The 27332-nt window shown below is 46.3% G+C and overlaps 1 protein-coding gene, 1 non-coding gene and 1 pseudogene across 6 annotated transcripts in view; 2 read left to right on the forward strand and 1 right to left on the reverse strand.

Moving 5' to 3' along the window:
* SYTL3 (synaptotagmin like 3) overlaps positions 1 to 27332 on the reverse strand; it is a 119034-nt gene that overhangs the window by 15649 nt on the left and 76053 nt on the right. For 4 of the 5 annotated variants that reach the window (XM_074397186.1, XM_074397187.1, XM_074397190.1 and 1 more), the window contains 3 exons: positions 26896 to 27020; positions 19397 to 19531; positions 3694 to 3872 (listed from right to left, as the gene is read on the reverse strand). In XM_074397186.1, the coding sequence (XP_074253287.1) occupies positions 3694 to 3872; positions 19397 to 19531; positions 26896 to 27020 (439 nt within the window). The remainder of the gene's footprint in view (positions 1 to 3693; positions 3873 to 19396; positions 19532 to 26895; positions 27021 to 27332) is intronic. The other variant, XM_074397189.1, reaches the window with a different exon arrangement.
* Positions 9271 to 9409, forward strand: LOC120363474 (small nucleolar RNA SNORA64/SNORA10 family). Its single transcript, XR_005579019.1, has one exon. It is a non-coding gene; the product is annotated as a small nucleolar RNA SNORA64/SNORA10 family (small nucleolar RNA).
* Positions 17578 to 19006, forward strand: LOC104652319 (archaemetzincin-2-like; annotated as a pseudogene).

Consider the following 27332-nt stretch of genomic DNA (forward strand, 5'->3'; position numbering starts at 1 on the left):
TGGAGTGCAGTGGCACAATCTCAGCTCACTGCAACCTCTGCCTCCTAGGCTGAGGCAATTCTCCCACCTCAGCCTCCTGAATACCTGGGATTACAGGCATGCATCACCATGCCTGGCTTATTTTTTCTGTATTTTTAGTAGAGATAGGGTTTCACCATGTTGGCCAGGCTGGTCTTGAACTCCTGACCTCAAGTGATCCACTTGCCTCAGCCTCCCAAAGTGCTGGGATTACAGGCATGAGCCACCACGCCCATCCTAATTTTTGTATTTTTAGTGGAGATGAGGTTTCACTATGTTGAGCAGGCTGGTCTCAAATTCCTGACCTCAAGTGATCCACCCGCTTCAGCCTCCCAAAGTGCTGGGATTACAAGTGTGAACCACTGCACCCAGCCCCCTTATTGTCCTTTAATGTCTGCAAGTTCTGTCAGGTTGTCTCTTCTTTCATTCCTATACTGGTATTCGAGTACTCTCGGAGACAGAGTCTCACTCTGCCACCCAGGCCAGAGTGCAATGGTGCAACCTCAGCTCACTGCAACATCTGCCTCCTCGGTTCAAGGAATTCTCCTGCCTCTGCTTCCCAGGGAACTGGGATTACAGGCGCCCACCACCATTCCTGGCTAATTATTTTGTATTTTTAGTACAGAGAGGTTTCACCATTTTGGTCAGGCTGGTCTTGAACTCCTGACCTCAGGTAGTCTGCCTGCCTTAGCCTCCCAAAGTGCTGAGATTACAGGTGTGACCTACCACACCTGGGAGAATTCTTTTTAAAGTCTTACATTTAGTCTAGAGAGTTATCAGTTTTATTAATCTTTTCAAAGAACCAAGATTTAAGTTCATCGCATTTTTTCATTGTTTTCTATTTCATTGATTTGTGTTTGTTCTTATCTTTGCTGCTTTCATCCTTGCTTTAGAACTAATTTGTTCTTCTTTTTCTAGCTTTTTTTTTTTTTTTTTTTTCTGAGACAGTCTTGCTCTGTTACCCAGGCTGGAGTGCAGTGGCATGATCTCTGCTCACTGCAACCTCCACCTCCCAGGTTCAAGTGACTCTCCTGCCTCAGCCTCCCTAATAGCTGGGACTACTGGCACACACCACCACACCTGGCTAATTTTTGTATTTTTAGTAGAGACAGGGTTTTCCCATGTTAGCCAGACCAGTCTCAAAATCCTGGCCTCAGGTGATCCACCCACCTTGGCCTCCCAAAGTGCTGGGATTACAGGTATGAACCACAGCGCCCCACCTCTTTCTAGCATTTTAAGGTGGAAGTTTAAATAATTCATTTTAAACCTTTCTTCTTTTAAATATAAGCACTGCTTTAACTGTATCGCTCAAATTTTGAAATTTAAAAGTCAGGGAATACTTTTGGGACAAAGTCTATTCCAGTTTTCCTGAGGTAGATGGTACAGGAAGAGTAATAATAGAGAGTCTGTTATGAAGGAGCCGTAAGTGCTATAGAAATGTGTACTTAATCTGTCTGGTATGAAACAGCTACTAAAAATTTCAGAGCAGAAGAGTTTGATTAAATCAACAATTGATTTCTTTGCCCATCATCACTCTTTAGCTGTTAATTAAAACACTATGCCCGAAGTTTCCCATGTAAGAAAAAAAAAAGCACAAATGAGGCCCCTGCCTTAAACTATATATAGAAAATCAATTCCAGTTGTTACACGAACAGATCTAAGCATGAAAAAAAAAAAAAACTGTTAGAAGAAAACAGAGAACGGATTTAAACCCTTCGATGCCGCAGGAATTCTACAGACACAAAAAGCAGAGATTTTAAAGGAAAAGCTTGATAAATTTGATATTACTTTTTTTTTTTTTTTTTTTTTTGGAGACAGAGACAGAGTTTCGCTCTTTCACCCAGGCTGGAGTGCAGTGATGTGATCTCGGCTCACTGCAACTTCCACCTCCCAGGTTCAAGAGATTCTCTTGCCTCGGCCTCCAGAGTAGCTGTGACTACAGGTGTATGCCACCATGCCTGGCTAATATTTTGTCATTTTTAGTAGAGATGGGTTTTTACCATGTTAGCCACGACGGTCTTGATCTCCTGACCTCACGATCTGCCCGCCTCAGCTTCCCAAAGTGCTGGGATTATAGGTGTGAGCCACCCCGCCCAGTCAATATTAAATTTTCTACAGTAAAAATCATAATAAACAAGTTATAAAAGGAGTTATAGCTGGGATAAAATACATGGAATACATATAACTAATAAATAAATTTTAAACCTCTTTAAAATAGGTTTAACCATCAAGGTCATGTCCTCTCAAAATTAAGAAATAGGTTTAACAAAAAACCTCTGGTGAATAAATAAAATGATAAACAATCCAGTAGAAAAATGGGAGACCAGATGCAGTGGCTCGTGACTAGAATCCCAGAGCTTTGGGAGGCTGAGGTGTGAGGATGGATGGCTTCAGCCCAGGAGTTTGAGAACAGCCTTGGCAACAGAGCAAAACCCTGTCTCTACAAAAATAAGTTAAAAATCTAGCTTGAAAAAAAAAAAGTTAAAAATATAGCCTCCTAAGTAGCTGGGATTATAGGCGTGTGCCTCCCAGCTGCTCAGGAGGCTGAGGCAGGAGGATTGCTTGAGCTATAGTGGCACCACTGCCCTCCAGGCTGGGTGACACAGTGAGACCCTGTCTCTTAAAAAATAAATTAATTTTAATTAAAATTTTAAAAAGAAAAATGGGCAAAAGATATGAACAGGAAGTTCGCAAAAATATAAATAAATAAATAAACCTAGCCGGGCGTGCTGTCTCACACTTGTAATCCCAGCACTTTGAGAGGCCAAGGCAGGGCGATCACTTGAGGTAAGGAGTTCGAGACCAGCGTGGCCAACATAGGGAAACTCTGTCTCTATTAAAAATACAAAAATTAGGCCAAGCACGGTGGCTCATGCCTGTAATCCCAGCTACTTGGGAGGCTGAGGTAGGAGAATCGCTTGAACCCGGGAGATGGAGGTTGCAGTGAGCCAAGATCACACCACTGCACTCCAGCCTGGGTGACAGAGCGAGACTCTGTCTCAAAAAATAAAAATAAAAAATTAGCTGGGTGTGGTGGCGGGCACCTGTAATCCCAGCTACTCGGGGGGCTAAGGCAGGAGAATAGTTTGAACCCAGGAGGCAGAGGTTGCAATGAGCCAAGATTGCACCACTGCACTCCAGCCTGGGCAACAGAGCAAGGCTCTGTCTCAAAACAAACAAAAAAAGAATAAACCTAAGTGGCTAATGCATATATAAAAAGTGGCTCCAAAGACCGGGCTGGCACCTGTAAATCTCACTTCTACCGTGTGGGAACACAAGAAAACAGCCATCTAAGAACCAGAAAGGAGGCCCTCGCTAGATACCAAATCTACCAGCGCCCTGATCTTTGACTTCCCGGCCTCCAGAACTGTGAGATCGGTGCTCGTCTTGTTTATAAGCCACCTGGTCTACATACCGTCACAGCAGTGAAACGGACTAAGACGCTCCTTGGTCATGTTACTTTTCATATACGCTAGGGTCTGAGTCTGGAGTTGATCTACTCTCCCAACTTGCTCTATTCTTGTGTTAATAACACATTGTTTGAATTGCTACAGCTTTATGATAATTCTTCAAGTGGCCTTTTCCATTTTTATGATTGTCCCGGTTATTCTTAGACGTTTGCTTTTTCATATAAATTTTAGAATCAGTATGTCTTAGGTTAAACTTCGAACTTACGGATTGCACTTTTTCTTCTTTTCTTCTCCATAGGCGAGGTTCTTACAGGCCTTGATGCATATTTCTAAAGAGTGGGTTTTGAAGCAGTAACGAATGGCCAATTCTATTTCCCCAGTGACGTTGGCATTGTCAAAGTTGCCCATCTCTGTACAGGTGCTATTAATGCTAATTAAACTTCCCTGAAATCAAGAATGACAGACATAGTAAGTTACATCACAGTTAATTCATTTTCCCGCAGTTGTGGTTTCAAGATAGCAAATGAATAAAAACTCATCCGGAGCATGCACCCTGACTCCCACTAAGTTAATAATGCACTAGCTTGTACTTTGCCAAAGTAAGTTGCCACATATTCTGTATTAAGGATATAGGGAATCCTCAGAAGGCCCTGTCTTGCCGGGATATAGTTTTTGCCTAGCAATAAAGGTTACACAATCTCACTCTTTCACACAAATTGCTTGGAGCGAAATGGACTATCTCCTCTGCAATCCTGCAGGAGGCCAGACAATCCCTGAGGCAGGAAACAGCAGTGTGGGGCCGCATGGCTATGACTGGCCATCAGACAGACCTGGGTTCAGATGCTGGTCCTGCCACTCATTAGCTGTGGTAAACTCTAACTGGAAAATACAATACTGATCTCATAGTGCTCTGGTGAGGATAATGGTAAATTGTAGTTAAATTTTTCTGGTTACCTAAAATGAAAAATAAAACTATCTTCACAATCTAGAGTACTTTAAGCTTATATGATGTAGATAAGGAGAAGCTATAATGAATGCTCTTCATTAGCACAAAATGCTTGGGCCTAAAAGATACAATAAGCCACCTTATCACTTTTTTTTTTTTTTTTTTTTTTTTTGAGCCGGGAGTCTTGCTCTGTCACCAGACTGGAATACAGTGGCGCCATCTCAGCTCACTGCAACCTCTGCCTCCCGGATTGAAGCAATTCTCCTGCCTCAGCCTCCTGAGTCGCTGGGACTCCCAGTGCCCACCACCATGCCCAGCTAACATTTGTATTTTTAGTAGAGACAGGGCTTCATCATGTTGGCCAGGATGGTCTTGATCTCCTGACCTCGTGATCCACCCACCTCAGTCTCACTTTATCACTATTAAATGTGCTTAAATACTCAGCAACATTTGCATGCAACCAATCTCTGTGCTGCCTTTATAGGAAGAGAATCCAAACTGATTTCTACTTCTAGTTCCCAGCCAGCTCCTCCACACGATAAAACATCCAGAAAAGAATCAAAGAAACAAGCCTGGGGGTAGAAGGTCGAACCACGAGGGAAGATAAAATTAAAACAATACCAACAACTGGGACCTGGCGTGGTGGCTCACGCTTGTAATCCAGCACTTTGGGAGGCCAAGGTGGACAGATTGCTGGAGGTCAGGAGTTCAAGACCAGCCTGGCCAAGATGGTGAAACCCTATCTCTACTAAAAATACAAAAATTAGCCAGGCATAGTGGCACATGCCTATAATCCCAGCTACTCGGGAGGCTGAGGCATAAGAATTGCTTTAACCCAGGAGGTAGAGGGTGCAATGAGCCAAGGTCGCACCACTGCACTCCATCCTAGGTGACAGAGTGAGGCCCCGTCTCAAAACAAACAAACAAACAAATAAAAAGCAATACCAACAACTCATCAAAGGGGCTGGAACCTGAACTGATGAATGGCAAGAACAAAACAAGCTTCACCAAACCCAGTCACTGGCTCTGAAAAGTATCACTTGCCAACACCAGCCCAATGTTAAAATGGAAAACAATGTACAATTTTTCACACTTAGGCATGGACCGGGCATGGTGGCTCACACCCATAATCCCAACACTTCAGGAGGGGTAGGTAGGCGGATCACTCGAGGTCAGGCGTTTGAAATCAGCCTGGCCAATATGGTGAAACCCCCACTCTACCAGAGGGGGATGGACTGGTGGGCCAGCATGAATAAGTGAGGTATGAGAAGTGAAGATAGAAGAGAATGTATAAAGGAGCTTGGTAAAAGGTGCGAGCGGCCTGAGAACCAGGTGGATGAATGGAGAGGCTGATGAAAGCGATTAATACAGCATTTGTCATGGGACTCAGCTTCAGGCTATGTTGAACTAAATGGTGTGACACACACTTCTCTGCTGAGAACAATTAGAAAGCTGAATTAAACAACCAAACTATTTCAAGACATTGCAGAGCCACCAAGACCACCAGGATGAAAGGGGCCAGAATGCTGAGGAGACGCACACTGAAGCAAGCAACATTCGGAGCTGCTCTCACATCAGGGCATTAGTCCCCATGCAAGCAACACAGGACTTTTGACTCTAGTCTACGCTTGACTCTCCTTGCATCAAGAACACAGTTTGGGCCGGGCGTGCTGGCTCAGGCCTGTAATCCCAGTACTTTGGGAGTCTGAGGCAGGTGATCACCTGAGGTTAGGAGTTCGAGACCAGCCCGGCCAATGTGGTGAAACCCCGTTTCTACTAAAAATACAAAAATTAGCAGGGTATGATGGCACGTGCCTGTAGTCCCAGCTACTAAGGAGGCTAAAGCAGGAGAATCACTTGAACTAGGGAGGTAGAGGTTGTGATGAGCTGAGATCGTGCCACTGCACTCCAGCCTGGGTGACAGAGTGAGATTCTGTCTCAAAAATAATAATAATAATAATAAGAACACATTGTTTGAATGACTACAGCTGTATGTCCAAGGGTTGGATGACCAAGAAGTCAATCTAAATGAAACAGCAAAGAGACTAAGAAGCTGAGCGGAGTTTTCAGCAGCCTAACGAGATTGGGAGACAAAATCAGCATTCAAGGCCATGAAGTCATGTGGAACCTAAGGAGCGAAGGTCATAGAGACAGGGCAAATCCATGCTTTAGGATGCCAGCCAGGGGCACATGCGCCTTTAGCAAAATTGACATCAACAATGCATTTGGCCCAGCAGCATACAGTGCAGTGGGAGTTCAAGAAATTTTGCGAAGGAGACGAGAGCCTTAAAGATGAGGGGTGCAGTGGCCAGTCACCGGAAGATAACAACGACCAACTGAGACCAATCATCGAAGCCGATCCTACAACTACAGGAGAATTTGCCGAGAAACTCAACGTCAATCGTTCCACAATTGTTCGGCATTTGAAGCAAATTGGAAAGGTGAAAAAGCTCGGTGAGTGGGTGCCTCGTGTGCTGAGCAAAAATAAAAAAACAATCTTCATTTTGAAGTGTTGTCTTCTCTTATTCTACACAACAACAAACCATTTCTCAATCAGATTGTGATGTAGGATGAAAAGTGGATGTTATATGACAACCAGCAATGACCAGCTTAGCAACTGAACTGAGAAGAAGCTCCAAAGCGCTTCCCAAAGCCAAACTTGCACCAAAAAAAGGTCCTGGTCACTGTTTGGTGGCCTGCTGCCAGTCTCATCCACTACAGCTTTCTGAGTCCAAGTGAGCATACACCTGAGATGTATGCTCAGCAAATTCATGAGACGCATCAAAAATTGCAATGTCTGCAGTTGACTCTGGTCAACAAAAGGGGCCCAATCCTTCTCTACAACAACACCAGACTAACCAACACTTCAAAAGATGAACAAGGCCAGGCGCAATGACTCACACCTGTAATCCCAGCACTCTGGGAGGCCAAGGCAGGCAGATCACGTGAGGTCAGGAGTTTGAGACCAGCTGGCCAACATGCTAAAACCCCGTCTCTACTAAAAATACAAAAATTAGCCAGGTGTGGTGGTGCATGCCTGTAATCCCAGCTACTCAGGAGGCTGAGGCAGGAGAATCAGATGAACCCAAGAGGTGGAAGTTGCAGTGAGCTGAGATAGTGCCACTGCTGCACTCCAGCATGGGCGACAGAGCGAGACTCCATCTCAAAGCAAAAAAACAAAAACAAAAGTTAAATGAATTAGGCTACAACGTTTTGCCTCATCCACCATATTCACCTGACCTCTCACCAACAGACAACCACTTCTTTAATCATCTTGAGAACTTTTTTTTTTTTGGGGCCGGGCGCGGTGGCTCACGCCTGTAATCCCAGCACTTTGGGAGGCCGAGGTGGGTGGATCATGAGGTCAAGAGATCTAGACCATCCTAGTCAACATAGTGAAATCCCGTCTCTACTAAAAATACAAAAAATTAGCTGGGCATGGTGGCACATGCCTGTAATGCCAGCTACTCAGGAGGCTGAGGCAGGAGAATTGCCTGAACCCAGGAGGCGGAGGTTGCAGTGAGCCGAGATTGAGCCATTGCACTCCAGCCTGGGTAACAAGAGTGAAACTCCGTCTCAAAAAAAAAAAAAAAAAAAAAAAAGAATTTCTCCAGAGAACTAGAATTATAACAAAAAATCAAACAGAAATTTCTCCAGAGGACTAGAATTTATTTTTATTTATTTTTATTTTTATTTTTTTTGAGATGGAGTCTCACCCTGCCACCCAGGCTGGAGTGCAATGGCACGACCTCAGGTGGTCTGCCTGCCTCAGTTTCCTAAAGTGCTGGGATTACAGGCATGAACCACCACACTTGGCTAGAATTTATAATAATAAATCAAATAGAAATTAAGGAGTTGGCCATGGTGGCTCACATCTGTAATACCAGCACTTTGGGAGGCTGAGGCAGGCAGATCATCTGGGTTCAGGAGTTCAAGATCAGCCTGGCCAACAGGGTGAAATCTAACGCTACTAAAAACACAAAAATTAGCCAGGTGTGGTGGCACACACTTATAATCCCAGCTACACAGGAGGATGAGGCAGGAGAATCACTTGAAGCCAGGAGGCAGAGGTTGCACTGAGCTGAGATCATACCACTGCCCTACAGGCTGGTTGACAGAGTAAGACTTCATCAAAAAAAAAAAAAAAAAAAAAAAAAAGCCTAAGAAGTAAGGTAACTGAAATGAAGAACTTGACAAATTAAATTAATATAAGATCAGACTTAGCTGAAGGGAGGATTGGTAAACTGGAAGATGGGTCAATAGAAAATATTTGCAGTGAAACACAGAGGGAAAAAAAATGAAAGAAAAATAAAGAGTATAAGAGCCATACAGGGCCAAATACTGTGGATCATGCCTGTAATCCCAGTACTTTGGGAGGCCAAGGTGGGAGGATTGCTTGAGGCCAGGAGATCATGACCAGTTTCCACAACACAGTGAGACCCTGTCTCTAACAACAACAACAACAAAAATAATTAGCTGAGTGCTTCTGCAGCTAAGTCCAAGAGTTCTGGGATGCAGTCAGCTAGGGCTGTGCCACTGCACTCCAGCCTGGGCAATAGAGTGAGACTCTCATCTCAAAAAGATGGGAGAGAGAGACAGAGAGAGAGAGAGGGAGGGAGACATACAGGACATAATGAAAAAGTATAATATATGTTTGGACTCTCATATAGAGAAAAATGCGACAGAAGGTGTAACTGAAAAGATAATGGTTAAGAATTTCTGAAGCCTAACAAGAGACAATAAACCACAGATTTAAGAGGAACAATATTTTTTTTAAACTATACATAGGTACATCATAATAAAATTCCTTAAAATCAAAGTTAAAGAGAAAACTTTAATGGTAGAGAAAAAAAGGATCCAATACCTTTGATGGAATAAACAGTAAGTCTAACCATCTTACTGCCTACCAGAAATGATAGAAGCCAGACTTGTTTAATCCAAAAAGAAAGATGTTTCAGGGAGGCAGAGAAAGGCTCTCCTAATGCACGACAGACCTGCCCAGAATGGCCTCTCTGTTCCTAGGAGGGCGACAGTTTTTGGGATGGGGGTCTTGCCTCAAGCACACCACTGACCTTGCTGGGGTTCTTCTGTTGTCCAGCCAAGGCTACGTTTGATGCCATCTCTAAGACTTACAGCTACCTGACCCCTGATCTCTGGAAGGAGACTGTATTCACCAAGTCTCCCTATCAGGAATTCACGGACCACCTCGTCAAGACCCACACCAGAGTCTCCGTGCAGAGGACCCAAGCTCCAGCTGTGGCTACAACATAGGGTTTTTATACAAGAAAAATAAAGTGAATTACATTGCAAAAAAAAAAAGAAAGATGAAAAGAAAGGGGTAGAGATAGTAACACAGATCGAGAGAAAAACGTTACAATAAACTAGATCAGATTACATACTACAAAAAAAGTCAATGAATGGATTTAAGACCATCTGACTCTGTGCTATTTAGATGAGACACAGCTGAAATATGAATGTACAGAAGGGTAGGAAGAGAAGGAACCTTCTTTTGCAGAGTGAAGGGGTGAGATCCAGACGGGGAGGGCTGTGTAATTGGGAGGGGAAACATGGGAATGCCAAGTGCAGACAACTCATAAAAGCTTAGCTGAGGGGTTCGGTGAGGTGGTGCATGCCCGTTATCCCAGCACTCTGGGAGGCCAAGGCGGGCAGATCACTAGAGGTCAGGAATTCAAAACCACCCTGGCCAACATGGCAAAACCCCATCTCTACTAAAAATACAAAAACTGGCCGGGCATGGTGGCACACACCTGTCATCCCAGCTACTTGGTAGACTGAGGTGGGAGAATCGCTTGAACCTGGTGGGAGGTTGCAGTGAGCCAAGATCACACCATGATACTCTAGCCTGGGCAGCTGAGCAAGACTCTGTCTCAAAGCGAAACAAATCAAAATAAAAAGATTAGCTGAGGTGGGGAAGAGAAAAATGGTAGCTGGAGGGGAATGGAAGGTTGCGTGAAGGTGTTTTGTTTCATTACAAGAGACTTGAATGTGTTTAAGGAGCCAGGTAAGCGGAGGCCAAATGCATAAGAGAGAAGAAGGGTAAGTAGCAGAATAAGGAACAGGGAAGGCAGGGGAGAGCAGGATCCCAAGTATCCCTGCAGGCATCAGCTTCTTCTATCGTGGGCGGGGAAAGGAGAGTCACTTGGGTGCAAATGCGGTTGGTTAATTTTGGTTATCAGGAGGATTGGGAAATTTCAACCTGCTTCTTTTCTTTCTTGGTAGAGTAAAAAGGGAGATTTGTTGTGAGTGAGGAGCAACAGCAGGTTTGAAAAGACTGGAGGAGGTATGAAACGGTTGTTGTGGACAGCAAAAAAAACTGTGTTAATCAGGCAAAGACATCAGGATTGCTGGGCAGTGCTGGGCACAGTTGGACTTGGGAACACAACAGGGCAGAGTCCCCAGCACGCACGTGTGAGTGTCCTGGAGTTAGGGCTGCCCTGCCATGCGCCTGGCTCCTTGGGTGTGCAGCTGTTGACGTGCAGGTAGAAAGAGAGTGCACGGCTGGGCTCGTCTGGGTTGGCGCCCAGAATTATAAAGCATCCAGAAAGCAGCATCATTATTCATCTTTCAAGGTCAAGGCAAGTTGAGCCACGCCCCAAATTGCATCACACCTCAGAAGTTGACCTGGAAGTGGAGCTGGGCTCCTAAACCTTTGGGCCATAACGTATGCTTGTGTCTCTGAGTAGTTCAGCTGCTGTGTCTGCTGAGCAGGGAGGGGAGGATACACCCTCAGATAACGAAAGCAGAGCAGAGAAGTTGGTCCGTCAAGCGGATTCCTTCTCAAATGACTTATGGCTCCACCACCGTCGTCCTGGCAGGGCTCCTGGTTTTGCTTGCTCTAGAGCCAGAACAGAGCCTTCGACAGGTCACAAACTGAGAGCAGCCAATGGAGTCGTCCAAAAGATTCTGGCCCAGAAGAGCAACCAAAAACTCAGCCTGACTTTTATTAAAGCTACTGGCACCATTTGGGTTGGAAAGAAAGTCTGGGCAACAGGGAAGGAAAAACTCAAGGCAGGCAGGGTGCCTCCTGCCAGCGACTTTCTCTGAAGGTCACAAATTTATCTCCTGACACTGTAAGCAAAGTTTCATGCCCTTTTATATTAAAAATGAAATAGGGCAGAAAACTAAGAGTCAATGGAAGCCACAGCTATATTAAAAATAATAAATCCTGACAATCAAGAACACACTGAGAACATTTCTGCAAAGCTCTCCAGATGCTGAGTGAGGAGGCCACACAGCAGCCTTCCACTGCCTGGACCTGACATAGTGGCTGTGTGAGCTTGAGCAATTAGCTTACCCTCCAGGGCCTCAGTTTCCTCATCTGTAAAATGGGGATCTATCTCATAGGGTCATGGTGAGGTTCAATTAGTTAACAAAAAAAGACAGAACCATGCCTATGCATGGTAAGCTTAGGGATTACCAGCCTTTTTAAAATCCCACGAAATGCGGATGCCCTTTGCAAGCTGAGCAAACCATTCCTTTGGTTTTCTTTTTTTCTTTTTTTGCCGTGAAATATATAAAAGAGTACATATAATACATAGGATTAAACAATAATTATAAAATTAACATCCAGCCGGGCGCAGTGGCTCACGCCTATTATCCCAGCACTTTAGGAGGCAGAGTCAGGCAGATCACTTGAGGTCAGGAGTTCGAGACCAGCCTAACCAACAGAGAGAAATCCCATCTCTACTAAAAATACAAAATTAGCCAGGCATGGTGGCACATGCCTGTAATCCCAGTTACCTTGGAGGCTGAGGCAGGAGAATGGCTTGAACCGGGAGGCAGAGGTTGCAGTGAGCCGAGATGGCGCCATTGCACCCCAGCCTGGGCAACAAGAGTGAAACTCCATCTCAAAAAAAAAAAAAAAAATTCACATCCATGTGCACACCTCTCAGCTTAAGAAAAATAACCACCAGGACTTCAGAAGCGCCCCAGAACAACTCCTCCCTTATCAAATCCTCTCTCATGCCTGTCTACAGGAAACACCATTTCAAATTGTCTGTTAATAATCCTTTTCTTGATGGTCTTACTTAAAAAAAAATTTTTTGAGACGCAGTCTTGCTCTTGTCACCCAGGCTGAAGTGTAACGGCACGATCTTGACTCACTGCAACCTCTACTTCCCAGGTTCAAATGATTCTCCTGCTTCAGCCTCCCAAGCAGCTGGGATTACAGGCATCTGCTACCACACCTGGCTAATTTTTGTATTTTCAGTAGCGATGCGGTCTCACCAATGTTGGCCGGGCTGGTCTCAAACTCCTGACTTCACATGGTCCACCCACCTCAGCCTCCCAAAGTGCTGGGTTACAGTGTGAGCCACTGCACCCGGCCAATGATTTTATTATATATGAATATATCCCCCAAACAATCTACTGTTTAGTTTTGCCCAATTTTGAAATTTATACAATTAGAATAATACTGTGTGTACATTCTCCATAATTTTACTTTCTCTAGACATTTTGGTCGATAGTTTTTCCAAAATTAAAACAATTATAAACAATGCTGTCCTGGACATCTATGTATGCACATTTTGGCCAACATTCATGGTAATTTTTAAAGAGCAGTTCCTGTGACTGAAGTTGTTCAATTCAAGGGAACATGTAGAGGCATCTGATATCTACTGCTAATCGCCCTCCAGAAAAGCTGTCACAGTTTCTGCTCACCCGGCACGCTTGCTGCTCTCTACCTTGCCAACACTGAGCTCTATTATTTTTAAAATTTACTAAAGTAGTCCAAAAATAGCAGCTTACTTTTACTTTTCACTGATTTGCCTACTGGGGAGGTTGAGCAATTTTCCCTATGTGTTGCCCAGGTCTGGTTTTATTCTTTTGTAATAAGTGGAAATTTAATAAGCTGGGATTTTCTTTGTTTGTTTTGTTTTGTTTAGCTCCAATCCTTGTTTCTCAGAGAATGTAAATATCCCCAAAAGGGAAGGCAACACCTTTAGCAAGAAGCAATAACCAGTGGTTTTGTGGAAGTTCAGTTTCCTCAAATAAACGCTGCTTTAGCCTAAAGGAAACAGGTCACAATTAAATGCATACTAAATAAATCTCATGATTATAAATTTTAAAGGTAGCTGGATGAGGTGGCTCATGCCTGTAATCCCAGTACTTTGGGAGGCCGAGGCAGGCAGATCATGAGGTCAGGAGATTGAGACCATCCTGGCCAACAAGGTGAAACTCCATCTCTACTAAAAACACAAAAATTAGCCAGGTGCGGTGGCTCGTGCCTGTAATCCCAGTTACTCGGGAGACTGAGGCAGGAGAATCACCTGAACCTGGGAGACAGAGGTTGCAGTGAGCTGAGATCACCCTACCGCACTCTAGCCTTGCAACAGAGTGAGACTCCATCTTAACAAATAAATAAATAAAACTAAAAACTTAAGGGCAGAAATCAGAGAAAAACTTTAGAAAAATGGGTGAGAACAGAGCCCTGTTGAATTTGCACTATGATTTAGTTAGGAATAAATAATTATAAAATTAACATCCGTGTGTGTGTAAAATCTGATTCATACTCAAAGTTGATGAGTGTATGGGGAATTGCATAATCTCATATGCCACTGATGGGGCTGTCAGGAACAAATTTTTGTTTTCCAACAAAAAGTCCTCAAGCAGCAAAGGGACGAAGATGGATTTATTCAGCCCACGTCTCCCTACGCCAGCACCCTGGCTCCGTTGCTAGGTGTGGATTGGCCCCGAGCAGTGAAGCTGAACCAGGCAGCGTGAGTCAGGAAAACTGCTCAATGCAGGAGTACCACTCACCCTGTGGGATAGTATGAAAGGCTGCGTATGGACTCCCCAGACCCCTGGTTTAAATCAGTTCAATAGTAACCTCGGGACCTTGGCAAATCGCTGTAACCTCCGTGAACCTCAGGTCCCTTGTTTGGGAAATGGGATAACAGCATCTTCCACAACAAGATCTTTGTGAGAATGACTGAGCTGTGAAGCACCCACCTTGGGCTTTTGATAAACGATAACTATGATTGGGATTAATCCAATCACTCAGTAAACATTTATTGAGGACACTTAAGTGTCAGACACAGCTCTTGGGATAGAGTCTAGTGGGGAGGTGAGAGAGACAACCCGCAACAGATGAGCCAACTTTACAGCATGTCGGGGGATGGTGAGGACATGAATTCACATAGAGCAAGTGGGGAGGGCGGGGCAGGGGGAGCCCCCTGAGAAGGTGGCTTGGAATAAAGCCTTAAAGCAAGGAACTGCATGACTCGTGATGTCTGTAGAGGGAAAGATACAGAAATGCCTGGAGGTGGGATGTGTCTGGGGGTCCCACACCAGTGAATGACCCTGCGGCTGAGTGGAAAGAATGACCGGGAGGGTGACGGCTGGTGAGGGTTCAGAGCAGAGTGGGGGGCAGGTCACACAGACCCTACAGACCCTAAGGGGGTGGATCCGAGCCCACGTACTTGGCTACGTGTTGGTTTCTAGGGCTGCAAAGACGTGATTCTGGTCCTTGAAGGAGCTTAGAGTCCAATCTAGTACGACCCTGGGCAGTTCAGGGGAAACTGGCCCACCAGCTCTCTACGAAGGCACAGCCTCATCCCAACCCCTCCATCCCCAACCCCCATCAGCCTCGTAGAGGTTCAAACTGGCTGGATTCCTCGGTGTCCTCTGTCACCTGGGGTAAAGGCAAACCTTCAAGTGAGTCTTGGAAAAGCCTCCCAGAGGCTAGTGAATGGGATTCAGGTTTTTTTTATTTTTTTTTTTGAGACGGAGTTTCGCTCTTGTTACCCAGGCTGGAGTGCAATGGCGCGATCTCGGCTCACCGCAACCTCCGCCTCCTGGGTTCAGGCAATTCTCCTGCCTCAGCCTCCTGAGTAGCTGGGATCACAGGCACGCGCCACCATGCCCAGCTAATTTTTTGTATTTTTTTAGTAGAGACGGGGTTTCACCATGTTGACCAGGATGGTCTCGAACTCTCGACCTCGTGATCCATCCGCCTCGGCCTCCCAAAGTGCTGGGATTACAGGCTTGAGCCACCGCGTCCAGCGGGATTCAGGTCTTTTAAAAGAGGCTGCACGCAGTGCTGGACCCTCTTGCCCTTCCATCCTTTCCACCATGTAAGGAAGACACTTAGACGGAGCCATCTGCAAGGAACAGTCCACCAGATACCAGTCCTGTCCGTGCCTGGAGATCTGAAACTTCCCAGCGCCTAGGACCAGGAAAAATCAATTTCTATTGTTTATCAATTACCAGTCTTTGGTATTTTGTTATCACAACATGGATGGACTAACACAACTGTTAGAGGAAGCATCATGGCCCCTCACCCAAGAATCCATCTATGATACCATGTATCACAATTCTCGGCATAAACACTCAATGTTTTTTAATAAACAAATGAAGGAACAGATGAGTTGAAATGCCGGCCTATACACAGAGAATACATTTAAAACATCACGAAGCAATCTCAAAAAAGAGCCAAACTGAACGACTTACAGTATCCAACTGCAAGACTTACTACAAAGATGCAGTGCTCAGGACAGTGCGGTCTTGGCAGAAGGATGGTGAAGAGATCACTGGAACAGAAAGAGAATCCAGAAAGAGATCCACCCTTATGTGGTCATGTGATTTCTAACAAAGATGCCAAAGTCACTGGGGGAAATAATAGTCTCTTTCTTTAATAAATGATACTAGATTAATTAAATATCCATATGGAGAAACATGAGCCTCAATCTCTACCTTATACCACTCACCCGCACACAGAAATAATGATGAGCTGGAGCACGACCCTGGATGTTAAAGCTAAACTCTTCTAAACTTCTAGATGAAAATGTGGGAGAGTATTTTCCTGACTTGCAGATGGACGAGACACAGACTTAACAATAAAAGAACATGCTGATAAACCAGACTTCATCGAAATTAAAAACAACAAAAATCAAAAGACACCAATATTTATCACTCTCTATATTTACGAAAATGTTCACAATAAGATGTTGTAAGAAAGCAAGCCCACTTTCAAAGTATAGTAAGGGTTTCCCCAAATCCCAACCTAAGTAAAATACCACTTCCAAGCCCTGTTGTCACGTTCTAGTGTCTCCCACAAGGCGACAGCTCATCCTTCCCCTTGTGTACTGATGTCATAATAACCCTGCCGCACATATCAAGAGTACTTGGGGCCAGGCATGGTGGCTCATGCCTGTAATCCCAGCTACTCGGGAGGCTGAGGCAGGAGAATCACTCGAACCTGGGAGGCGGAAGTTGCAGTGAGCGGAGATCACGCTACTGCACTCCAGCACTCCAGCCTGGACAACAGAGTGAGACTTTGCCTAAAAAAAAAAAAAAAAAAAAAAAAAAAAAAAAGCATACTTGGATGAGGCACACACGTCAGAATGGCCATGGGAGGTGGGTGGGTGGCCTGGTGGGTGAAGATTCCCCCCACAACACTTTTCTGTCCAGGCATCATGCCCATCCTTGTAAGGTAAAAACCTCAGAAGGATGCTTTCTTCCTAACAAAGCCTCATGGCCAAACACCTGTTTGACCCATTTAAATGGAAAAATGAAAATTCTAGGCCAGGTAAGGTGGCTCATGCTTATAATCCCAGCATTCTGGGAGGCCGAGGCGGGTAGATCACTTCAGGTCAGGAGTTCAAGACCAGCCTGGCCAAGATGGGAAATCCCTCTCTACTAAAAATACAAAAATTAGCCAGACATGGTGGCATGCACCTGTAATCCCAGCTACTTGGGAGACTGAGACATCAGAATCGCTTGAACCCAGGAGACAGAGGCTGCAGTGAGCTGAATCGCACCATTGCACTCCAGCCTGGGCAACAGGGTGAGACTCCATCTCAAAAATAAAAATAAAAATGAAAATAATGAGGCTGGGCACAGTGACTCACGCCTGTAATCCCAGCACTTTGGGAGGACGAGGTGGGCGGATCACCAGGTCAGGAATTTGAGACCAGGCTGGCCAACATGGTGAAACCCTGTCACTACTAAAAATACAAAAATTAGCCAGGCATGGTGGCAGGAGCCTGTAATCCCAGCTACTCAGGAGGCTGAGGCAGGAGAATTGCTTGAACATGGGAAGCGGAGGTTGCAGTGAGCTGAGATTGTGCCATTGCACTCCAGCCTGGGCAACAGAGACTGTCTCAAAATAAACAAATAAACAAACAATAATAATAAAGAAAGTTCTACCTAGGAACACGATGTTAACAGAAAAAATCTGTCATTATGCAAACAGTACAGCACTCTCAACAGACACTGAAAACAGCTCTTATCTCAAAGACTCCAGGGCTTGCATCACAGTAAGAGAAATGCTGGTGATGCCAGGGAAAACAGCGTGGAATGAACGAAGTCTTCCTGCCAGCCCGTGGTCTCTTTGTGGACCCATTACCTCGCATTCCCAATCATATTAAATCACTCCCCACCCAGAGGCTCCTCAAGACTTTGAACAGTTCTTCAGTGGCCCTTACAGAAAGACACTCTCTCCAAACAAATGCAGTATCTAGATTCAGTTCATCGGATCTCTAGAAAACACCAGAATTATCAGTGAAGAATATATTAAATGGCTCAAGGCCTACTATCAGGCATATTTCTATGACTTGTTAGTAAAATGCCTAGAACTAGTTCCTGTTTCTGCAATGAGGTGTTCCTTTAGAGTCAACGATAACTCACAGACAAAACTACAAGTTCACACAGGGGCTATCTTGAAGTTCTTAAAAAAGAAGAAACCTGGCCAGGCACAGTGGCACATGCCTATAATCCCAGCACCTTGGGAGGCCAGGACGGGTGGATCATGAGGTCAGGAGTTCAAGAACAGTCTGGCCAAGATGGTGAAACCCCATCTCTACTAAAAACTACAAAAAGTAGCCAAGCGCGATGGCAGGCGCCTGTAATCCCAGCTACTCTGGAGGCTGAGGCAGGAGAATCACGTGAACCCAGGCAGCAGAGGTTGCAGTGAGCTGAGATCGTGCTGCTGAACTCCAGCCTGGGCAACAGAGTGAGACTTCATCTCAAAAAAAACCAAAAACAAAAGCAAAAAAAAAAAAAAGAAGAAGAAACCTGAAGATGCCTTCATGGGGATAACAATGATTGATCTTTACCCAAGAAACTCCTGAAATTTTGTCTTTGGACAGGCCTCTTTGACAGACAGTGTAGGGATATTCAGCTTTGCTAAGTGTGGCAGTGATTTTTATAACTTGTGCTATGAAGGCAAAGTGAGGAGGCGCCGGAAAGCATCTGCTAGTGACTATTCAATTTTTGATAACTATTATATTCTGGGAAGAATTTGTGTTTCACTATGTTGATCCCGTAAGATTTTAAGCCATGAGATTGGACACACACGTGGACCGTGACACTGCCAGTGGCTTTCGTGCCTAACGCAAGGCTCCAACCACTTGGAAGAGGCTGACCAGTACCCTCTTGCCCTGTTTACTCAAGTTGCAGAGTGCGACTGACTTCAGCGTTGTAGAAAGCTACAAAGCACTGGGGCGGGGCGGGGAGTGGATTGATGATCAATCTGTGGCACACCTGTAGTAATTCCAAAACACAGGCCTGAGGGTGATGTGACTTACCAAAACCTACAGGAATCTTTAAAGAATGGAAAGACGGGCCGGGCGCGGTGGCTCACGCCTGTAACCCCGGCACTTTCAGAAGCTGAGGCGGATGGATCACCTGTGATCAGGAGTTCGAGACCAGCCTGGCCAACATGGTGAAAGCCTGTCTTTACTAAAAGCATAAATATAACCAGGAATGGTGGCGGGCACCTGTTATCCCAGCTACTCAGGAGGCTGAGGCAGGAGAATTGCTTTTACCCAGGAGGTGGAGGTTGCAGTGAGCTGAGATCGTGCCACTGCACTCCAGTCTAGGCAACAAGAGCAAGACTTCATGTCAAAAAAAAAATTAAAAAAATAGAAAGATGGATAATAAAATGCCTTGCTGTTCTCCACAAATAAGGACCTTCAAATAGGAGTAATCAAAATAAATACTCATACATTATGCTTTCAAACACACACACACACACACAAAAGAGCAGTGGCATGAGACTCACGTGTCTAAAGCCTCCAGAGAATATGGCACTGGGTGCTGGGCTGGATGGGAGTTTCTCTTGCTTCAATATAGGGTAAGTAGAGCCTTTAGGATCCTCTTGATTGAGAGGTTTCAGAATATCTGGTGCACTGACCTTCTGAAAAGCAAAAACAAAAACTGGTATTACAGTCTGCATCCCAGCTTGGTTTTGTTCAAATGTGGTGGCTTCAGCAAGCAGAGCCTGCATCTATTACTTGATGTTAATATGCAAACTTCTGAATAGGAGGACACACTCGCACTTGGTACACACATGTGCGCGTGCACACATGCGCACGCACGCACGCACACACACACACACACACACACACACACGCAGGGCCCAGAGACAGACAACATCCGGCTTTGGGACAGTCATGAACAGTGATGGGTAGATTACTCATGCGTTACTAAAAGTCTTTCATTTTAGCCTTAATAAATGGTCCTGGCATTTAATCATTTGACATACAACAATTAGCCTGATAAGCAGAGTTTTAGCCCTAACATGCTTATAAAAAGGGATAGATCAAAATATGTCTCTAAATTTTCTAAAAATATTTTGTGAGTAGTTGACACTTCTTTTTAACTTATTTATTGAGACACGGTCTTGCTCTGTCACCCAGGCTGGAGGCTGGAGTGCAGTGACACAATCTTGGCTCACTGCAGCTTCTGTCTCCCAGGCTCACACATTTCTCCCGCCTCAGCCTCCCAGGTAGCTGGAACTATAGGCACCTGCCACCAGCTGGCTAATTTTTATATTTTTAGTAGAGATGGAGTTTCACCATGTTGGCCAGGCTGGCCTCAAACTCCTGACCTCAAGTGATCCACCTGCCTCGGCCTCCCAAAGTGAGGAGGGCCACTGCTCACAGCCAAGTTGATACTTCTACGATGTATACAGCTGTGTCTTCCAGTACGGCAGTCACTAGCCACACATGACTAAACTTAAATTAACTGAAATCAAACAAAATTAACTCAGCTTCTCAGCTGCCCTAGACACGTCAAAGTCTCAGTGGCCACACGCAGCCATGGTCATTGCTTGAACAGCTCACATAAAGCTCACTCCCATCCCTGCAGAAAAGGTCCATTGGACAGTGCTCAGAGAGAGCAAAAAACACAACAGGCAAGGTGGGAAAACCTCCTAATGGCTGAAAACACAAAGTTCCCAAGCAGAGCTCAGAAATACAATCGTTGCCCCGTAGTCATAATTTTCAGGAATAAAATACTAAGTGAGAATATGACAGAACAAATGAAAGAAAAGATCACCTCCGAATTATTTACGCTCTCCATCCCCAGAATGCCAACTTCATTCCTATAGACATTTATTTGTTAAGCAACACTATATTCACTCCACCACGCTAAATTCTGGAGGCTGGAAGAGTAGAAGTGGAGGAAGAGAGGAGAAAGAGGAGAAGACACGAGGTCCATCCTCCGAGGGCTCGGTAGCTCGCAGGCAGACAGACACACCATTCAAACAGAAGCACCAGCCAGGTCAGTGCGAAAGAGGCAAGGGAGCGTTTCTTCAGCACGCGAGCATCTGGGGCCAGCTTGAGTGGGGCTGCGATCCTCTGAGAGGATGCTGAGGCTGGCTGGGGTGAGCCGGGGAGGGGAGGCCTCCCACGTGGAACAGCTGGTGACGGTTAAACAGAAAGCACGTCCTAGACCTGCAGACACGTGGACACAGACCACGAGCACACAGGGGATGAGGAGTGAGGTTGTCGGAGGGAGCACTAAAGGTGTGAGGGAAGTGTCAATCAAAGCCACAGCGAAGGACCCAGAGGCTGGAAGAGCTAGCAGATCCGCTTAGAGGGGTTCAAGAATGAAGGTGTGACAAACAGAGGAAAACAGAGAAAAGCTTACCTGCAGCTGAAGAAAGGCACATTTTACATGACTGCCCATTCAATGGGCAAATGCTAAAAATTATGAAGTTGAGTTTTACAAGATGAAAAGAGTCCAGGAGATGGATGCGGGTGATGGGTGCCCAACATTAGGAAGGTTTCGATGGCCTGAACTAAGCACTTAAAATGGCATAGATGGTAAGTTTTGTGTTATGTAAAGTTTTGAGGAAAAAAACGTACAAAGTTAAGCGTTGGCAAGAGTGATGCCCTGCCAGTGCTCATGTGAACTGAGTCAGCCTCAATGGAGGACAACTTGTCAACATGAACTAAAAGCCCTTAAAGTAGCAGTTAAAAAGGAATAGCTGGCCGGGCACAATGGCTCGCACCTGCAATCCCAGCACTTTGGGAGGCCAAGGCGGGCAGATCACCTGAGGTCAGGAATTCAAGACCAGCCTGGCCATTATGGTGAAACCCTGTCTCTACTAAAAATACAAAAATTAGCCAGGTGTGGTGGCGTGCACCTGTAGTCCCAGCTACTCAGGAGGCTGAGGCAGGAGAATCACTGGACCCAGAAGGCGCAGGTTGCAGTGAGCCAAGATCATACCACTGCACTCCAGCCTGGGCGACAGAGAGAGATTCCATCTCAAAAAAAAAAAAGGAAAAAGAAAGAAAATCTTCTTCCTCAGTTCCCCTCCCGAGAGGTCACCCTCCTGATGGTTTTTAGGCATCCTTCCTGTTCAACAGGGGCATGCTTTTATGGCCAATATAGGTCAATACATTCATAACACAAACAGTAAAATCCCAGTGGAATGCACAGGAAAGGACAGGTAAGAATTCATGTCTTGAGGAATCCTGGCCCAGATGCTTAAGTGAGCACTTTTGAAGGGGTGTTTTCAGAGCATGTGGTTCAAACTTAACAGTCAGAGAAGTGGTGTGGAAAATATCCTGAGCTGTTTTCTCGGTTTACACCCCCAAGTCACCGTGTGGTTTAAAGGAGGGAGGATCACTTGAGCCTAGGAGTTCGAGACTAGTCTGGGCAACATGGTGAAACCTCATCTCTAGAAAAAAATACAAAAATTAGCTGGGTGGAGTGGTATACTCCAGTAGTCCCAGCTACTTGGGGGTGCTGAGGTGGGAGGATCACTTGAGCCCAGGAGGTCGAGGCTGCAACGAGCCATGTTCATGCCACTACACTCCAGCCTGGGTGACAAAGTGAGACCCTGTCTCCAAGTAAAAAACAAGGAAAGCTATCTACTAATTCTGTGCCTCAATGTAGCTATTTGCAAGGTGGGCACCAGCATCCCCTACTTCCAAAGCACGGGCACCATGCTGTGTAATTAGCGCTGCCAAGATGCTCCAACACACTCTGATGAAAATGAGAGGAATTTTGGTGAGCTCCCCAGCAAGGGCATGTGAACTGCAGTCTGACGAATGTTTTGTTTAAACATGTACTCCTGGGCCGGGGCGGTGGCTCACACCTGTAATCCCAGCACTTTGGGAGGCTGAGGCAGGAGGATCAATTGAGCCCAGGAGTTTGAGACTAGCCTAGGCAACACAGCAAAGCCCGTATCTACTAAAAATCAAAAAATTAGCCAGGTATGTTGGTACATGCCTGTAATCCTATCCACCCAGGAGCCTGAGGCACGAAAATCACCTGAACCGGGGAGGCAGAGGTTGCAGTGAGCTGAGATTGTGCCACTGCATTCCAGCCTGGGCAACAGAGTGAGACTCTGTCTCAAAAATAAAGATATACTCCTTCTATTTCAACCCAATAGTTATTTAGCATTTATAGATCACACTATGATGGCTGACTACTTTATAAACATTTAGCTAAATTGTCCCTTAAAACAGCCATATCTGCCTGGGTGTGGTGGCTCACACCTGTAATCCCAGCACTTTGGGAGGCCTAAGGGAGAGGACTACTTGAGCCCAGCAGTTTGACACCAGCCTGGGCAACATAGTGAGACCTCATCTTTACTAAAAATAAAAATAAAATAAATCAGCCAGGCATGGTGCCATGTCCCTGCGGTCTCAGCTACGTGGAAGGCTGAGGTGGAAGGACCGAGTGAGCCTGGGAGATCAAGGCTACCGTGACCCATGATAGCACCGCTGCACTCCAGCCTGGGAAACAGAACAAGACTCAGTCTCAAAACGAAACAAAGAAACAAACCAACCCAGCCACATCCTCACTTAAGGTGGGAGAGAGAAGTCCTGCAGAAAGCTGTAAGCGTGTCCTGCCAAGAGCGTAGCTGAGAGGTGGACACAGGCGTACGACAGCCACTGGATGGGCTGCTTCCCCACCGCCTCCTCCGCACCCACCACTTCTGTTCCTGAGCTCCCTTAGCCCGTCAGACAACCCTGGTCAGACTCAGCCATGTGCCCGGCAGGCTCTGGGCCATGTGCACGTGCAGCAAGGGAGGGGCCGTGCCAAGGACCCGCAGGCCATCCTCAGGCAGAACGCCACAAGCCCGGGCTGCGGTATGTGGGATGCGCCACCACACAGCACATCGCAGTGCAAATAAGAAATGCGTCCCAGCTCTGGGACGTGGGCAGGGTATGGTTGGTTTCTGGAGCAGGCTCCACCCAGCTATTGGTCATCTCTTTGCCCCAGTGTCCCATCTTTAATGGGGACAAGAACAGTGCAAGCCTCACAAGGCTGTCTTAAGGATGACAAAGGCTAAATATAAAGACCTCTACAGGGTATTACGCCAAGAACAATGCCAGGCACCTGGTTAGGCCGAAGTCTGTGTCAGCCTCTGAGTGGTTTCCTGTGACTCAGGCGAGTAAGAGAATTACTCATACTCCCACAATCCCCTTCCTGAACGCTCTTTTTCGCAGTCCTCATCTGTCCTTCTTAGAGTTTAGAAGTCAGAGTCGAATCCCGGGTCTGTTCCTAGCTCTTTCATTCATTATGTGACATTAGACACGTTGGTTAACTTCTCACTAAAACTTTTTTTTTTTTTTAAATGGACCTTCATTCTTGTCACCCGGGCTAGAGTGCAGTGGCACGATCTCGGCTTTCTGCAGCCTCCACCTCCTGGGCTCAAACAATTCTCCTGCCTCAGCCTCCCAAGTAGCTGGGATTACAGGAGCCTGTCATCACACCCAGCTAATTTTTGTATTTTGAGTAAAGACAGGGTTTTGCCATGTTGGCCAGGCAGGTGTCGAACTCCCTACCTCAAGTAATCCACTTACCTCAACCTCTCAAAGTGCCGGGATTACAGGCATGAGCCTCAATGCCTGGCCAGTTTTTAAATTTTGAGAGAGTTTTGCTCTGTCGCCAGGTGCCAGGCTGGAGTGCAGTGGCACGATCTCGGCTCAATGCAACCCCCGCCTCCCAGGTTCAAGCAATTCTCCTGCCTCAGCCTCCCAAGTAGCTGGGATTACAGGTGTGTACCACCATGCCCAGCTAATTTTTGTATTTTTAGTAGAAATGGGGATTCACCATGTTGGCCAGGATGGTCTCGATCTCTTGACCTCGTGATCCGCCCATCTCAGCCTCCCAAAGTGCTGGGATTATAGGCGTGAGCCACTTCGCCTGGCATTTTTAATTTATTATTTGAGACAGGGTTTCATTGTGTCACCCAGGCTGGAGTGTAGTGTTGAAATCATGACTCACTGTAGCCTTGACTTCCCGGGCTCAAGTGATCCTCCCACTCAGTCTCTCAAGTAGCTAGGATTATAGGCTTGCATCACCATACCTGGCCAATATTCGTATTTTTGTAGAGACAGGGTTTCCCCATATTGCCCAGGCTGGTCTCGAACTCCTTGGCTTAGGGAATCTGCCTAACTCAGCTTCCCAAAGTGCTGGGATTACAGGCATAAGCTACCCCGCTCGGCCGATCTTTACCATGGGAGGAACAGTATCTATCTTGGTATTTTTGTAAGAGTTAAATGTGATAAAGTAAGAAAAAAACGCTGTCACCATGTGTGGCACACAGAGCTTCAGAAGTGGCTGCTCACTTTCCCTTCTGCCTGTTTCACCAGGAGAAGGAGTGATCCCTACAGGGAGTTCGGATGGCACTTCTGTAAACCCCAGGAAGCTGGCATGAGCTGACACTTGTTTGTGTTTTAGAATTTCAAACACATGCCAAATACATTTCAAACCATCTAGACACCTCACTCCTAAAGTGTGGTCTGCGAACCTCACAGCATAGACTTCGCCAGATCCCAGGAGCTCACCAAAAATGCATCTGAGGTTCCTCTTCTCATGCCCAATCTGCAGCTACTGGTTTGGAATCTGCATTTTAAGAGCCCCAGTGGGGCCATACGCAGTGGCTCACACCTGTAATCCCACCACTTTGGGAGGCTGAGGCGGGTGGATCACCTGAGGTTGGGAGTTCAAGATCAGCCTGACCAACATGGAGAAACCCCGTTTCTAATACAAAAATTAGCTCGGCACCTATAATCCCAAATACTCGGGAGGCTGAGGCAAGAGAATCACTTGAACCCAGGAGGCAGAGGTTGCAGTGAGCTGAGATCGCACCACTGCACTCCTGCCCCAGTGACTCCTACACTCATAAGAGCTGGGAATCACTGCCTCAGAGTTCAGTCCACTTTCGGCTATACAACCTTGGGCATGTGACTGAATATCTCTAAGCCTCCATTTCTTTACATGTAAAATGACGCTGCATGCAATACCTACCTGAGAGGGTGGTTATAAAGATAAAATGAAATAGTCTAGTTAAGCTTTTAGTACAGAGTCCAGCACATCATAGTAAATGCTGGCAATTTAGATAAAATATATAGATAGCAAATCAGATACATTATCTCATGACATGTTCGCAAAATCCCAGTGCTGTGGACAGAACAGGTGTTAATGATCATCTTCATTTTACAGAGGGGACACTGGGCTCCAGTGGGAAGCAGGACGTGAACTCTCAAGATGGTGCGTGCAAGTTCCAGCAGGAGAGGGGGGCTGACCTCACACCCTCGCCCAAAGGACAGTCTGTCGGGGGCAGCTTGAGCGGAGTCCACAGCAGCAGAGAAGGGACACCGGTTCTGTCCAGCCAACCAGGGCAGTCACATCAACTCTGCAAGGCACAGTGGGTGGCACCTGGCCAGCCAAGGCACCTCAGCTGACCGAGAATGCAGCCTTTCCCATTCTAAGGTTGGCTTTCTCTCATACCCGAAGCATTTGCTCCAGGCTGGGTTAATCCCGGTGGAAAGGTGGGATAGTTATTTCCCTAGAACCTTTATTAGAGGAGCTCTCATTTGTGGTGTGGACAGCGTGGGAAGAGCGCCCTGCAGGCTTGCTCATATCTTTATGTTTTTAGTGGTTTCCATCAGAGGCCAGGACAGATTTCAGCCAAAGGCTGCGGGTCTGCAGACTCCAGTGCTAACTTGGCAGGTGTGGGCCCAGCAGGAAGCCCCTGGGCTTTGGTATGGCCTTGAAGCCGGCAGGGAGCTCTGTGGACACAGAGGAGCCTCAAGGGCTTACGATTAGGTGGAAGCCTTTTCCTGTCTGAATAGTTTTCCAGACTGACCTTGAATCCTGACCTGCCTTGGGCTAGACCTGCCCACATAGCGGTGCTGACTGATAATTACGTTTTTCTAAACAAAACATAAATCTACAGAGAAGGCAAGCTAGAAAGTCCTGTGAGACAACAGGAAGGTGATCGGCAGGGAGGCCTTGCGGGGCTCAGGGTACCCTGGTGGTGACGTTGACCGCCGTGTCAGACTGGCTCCGTCTCTCTGTCTGGCCCGAACACTGCCTGGGGCCCGTGGTAAGAAGATGCTTCTCAGAAGTCATGTCATTCTGGGACTTGGAGAGCTCTAAAAAAGCAAACACAAGGGTTGACGGGTGGGAGCACACAGCTTTGCTGACTTGTGGGAGCCTCTTCTGGGGCTCCCTGACCCCACAGATAGTGGGTCTCAAGGTCCCAAGAGGGCAAAGCATGGAGGAACAAGGGCGACACATCCCCCACCAAGTGCAGAGGCACTGGGGGCAGGGGGTGGCAGACACTGAGTGCCGGACCAGGGCAGGAGAGGGCTGGCTTCCTTCCAGGTCCCACTGAGGTCACCCAGGCCACGGTCAGGGTGAGAGTTGAAGGGAAACCTTCCACCCAAGCTCCTCTGCATTCCGAG

The sequence above is a fragment of the Saimiri boliviensis genome, chromosome 4 (genome assembly GCF_048565385.1).
Source record: "Saimiri boliviensis isolate mSaiBol1 chromosome 4, mSaiBol1.pri, whole genome shotgun sequence".
Lineage (NCBI taxonomy): Eukaryota > Metazoa > Chordata > Mammalia > Primates > Cebidae > Saimiri > Saimiri boliviensis.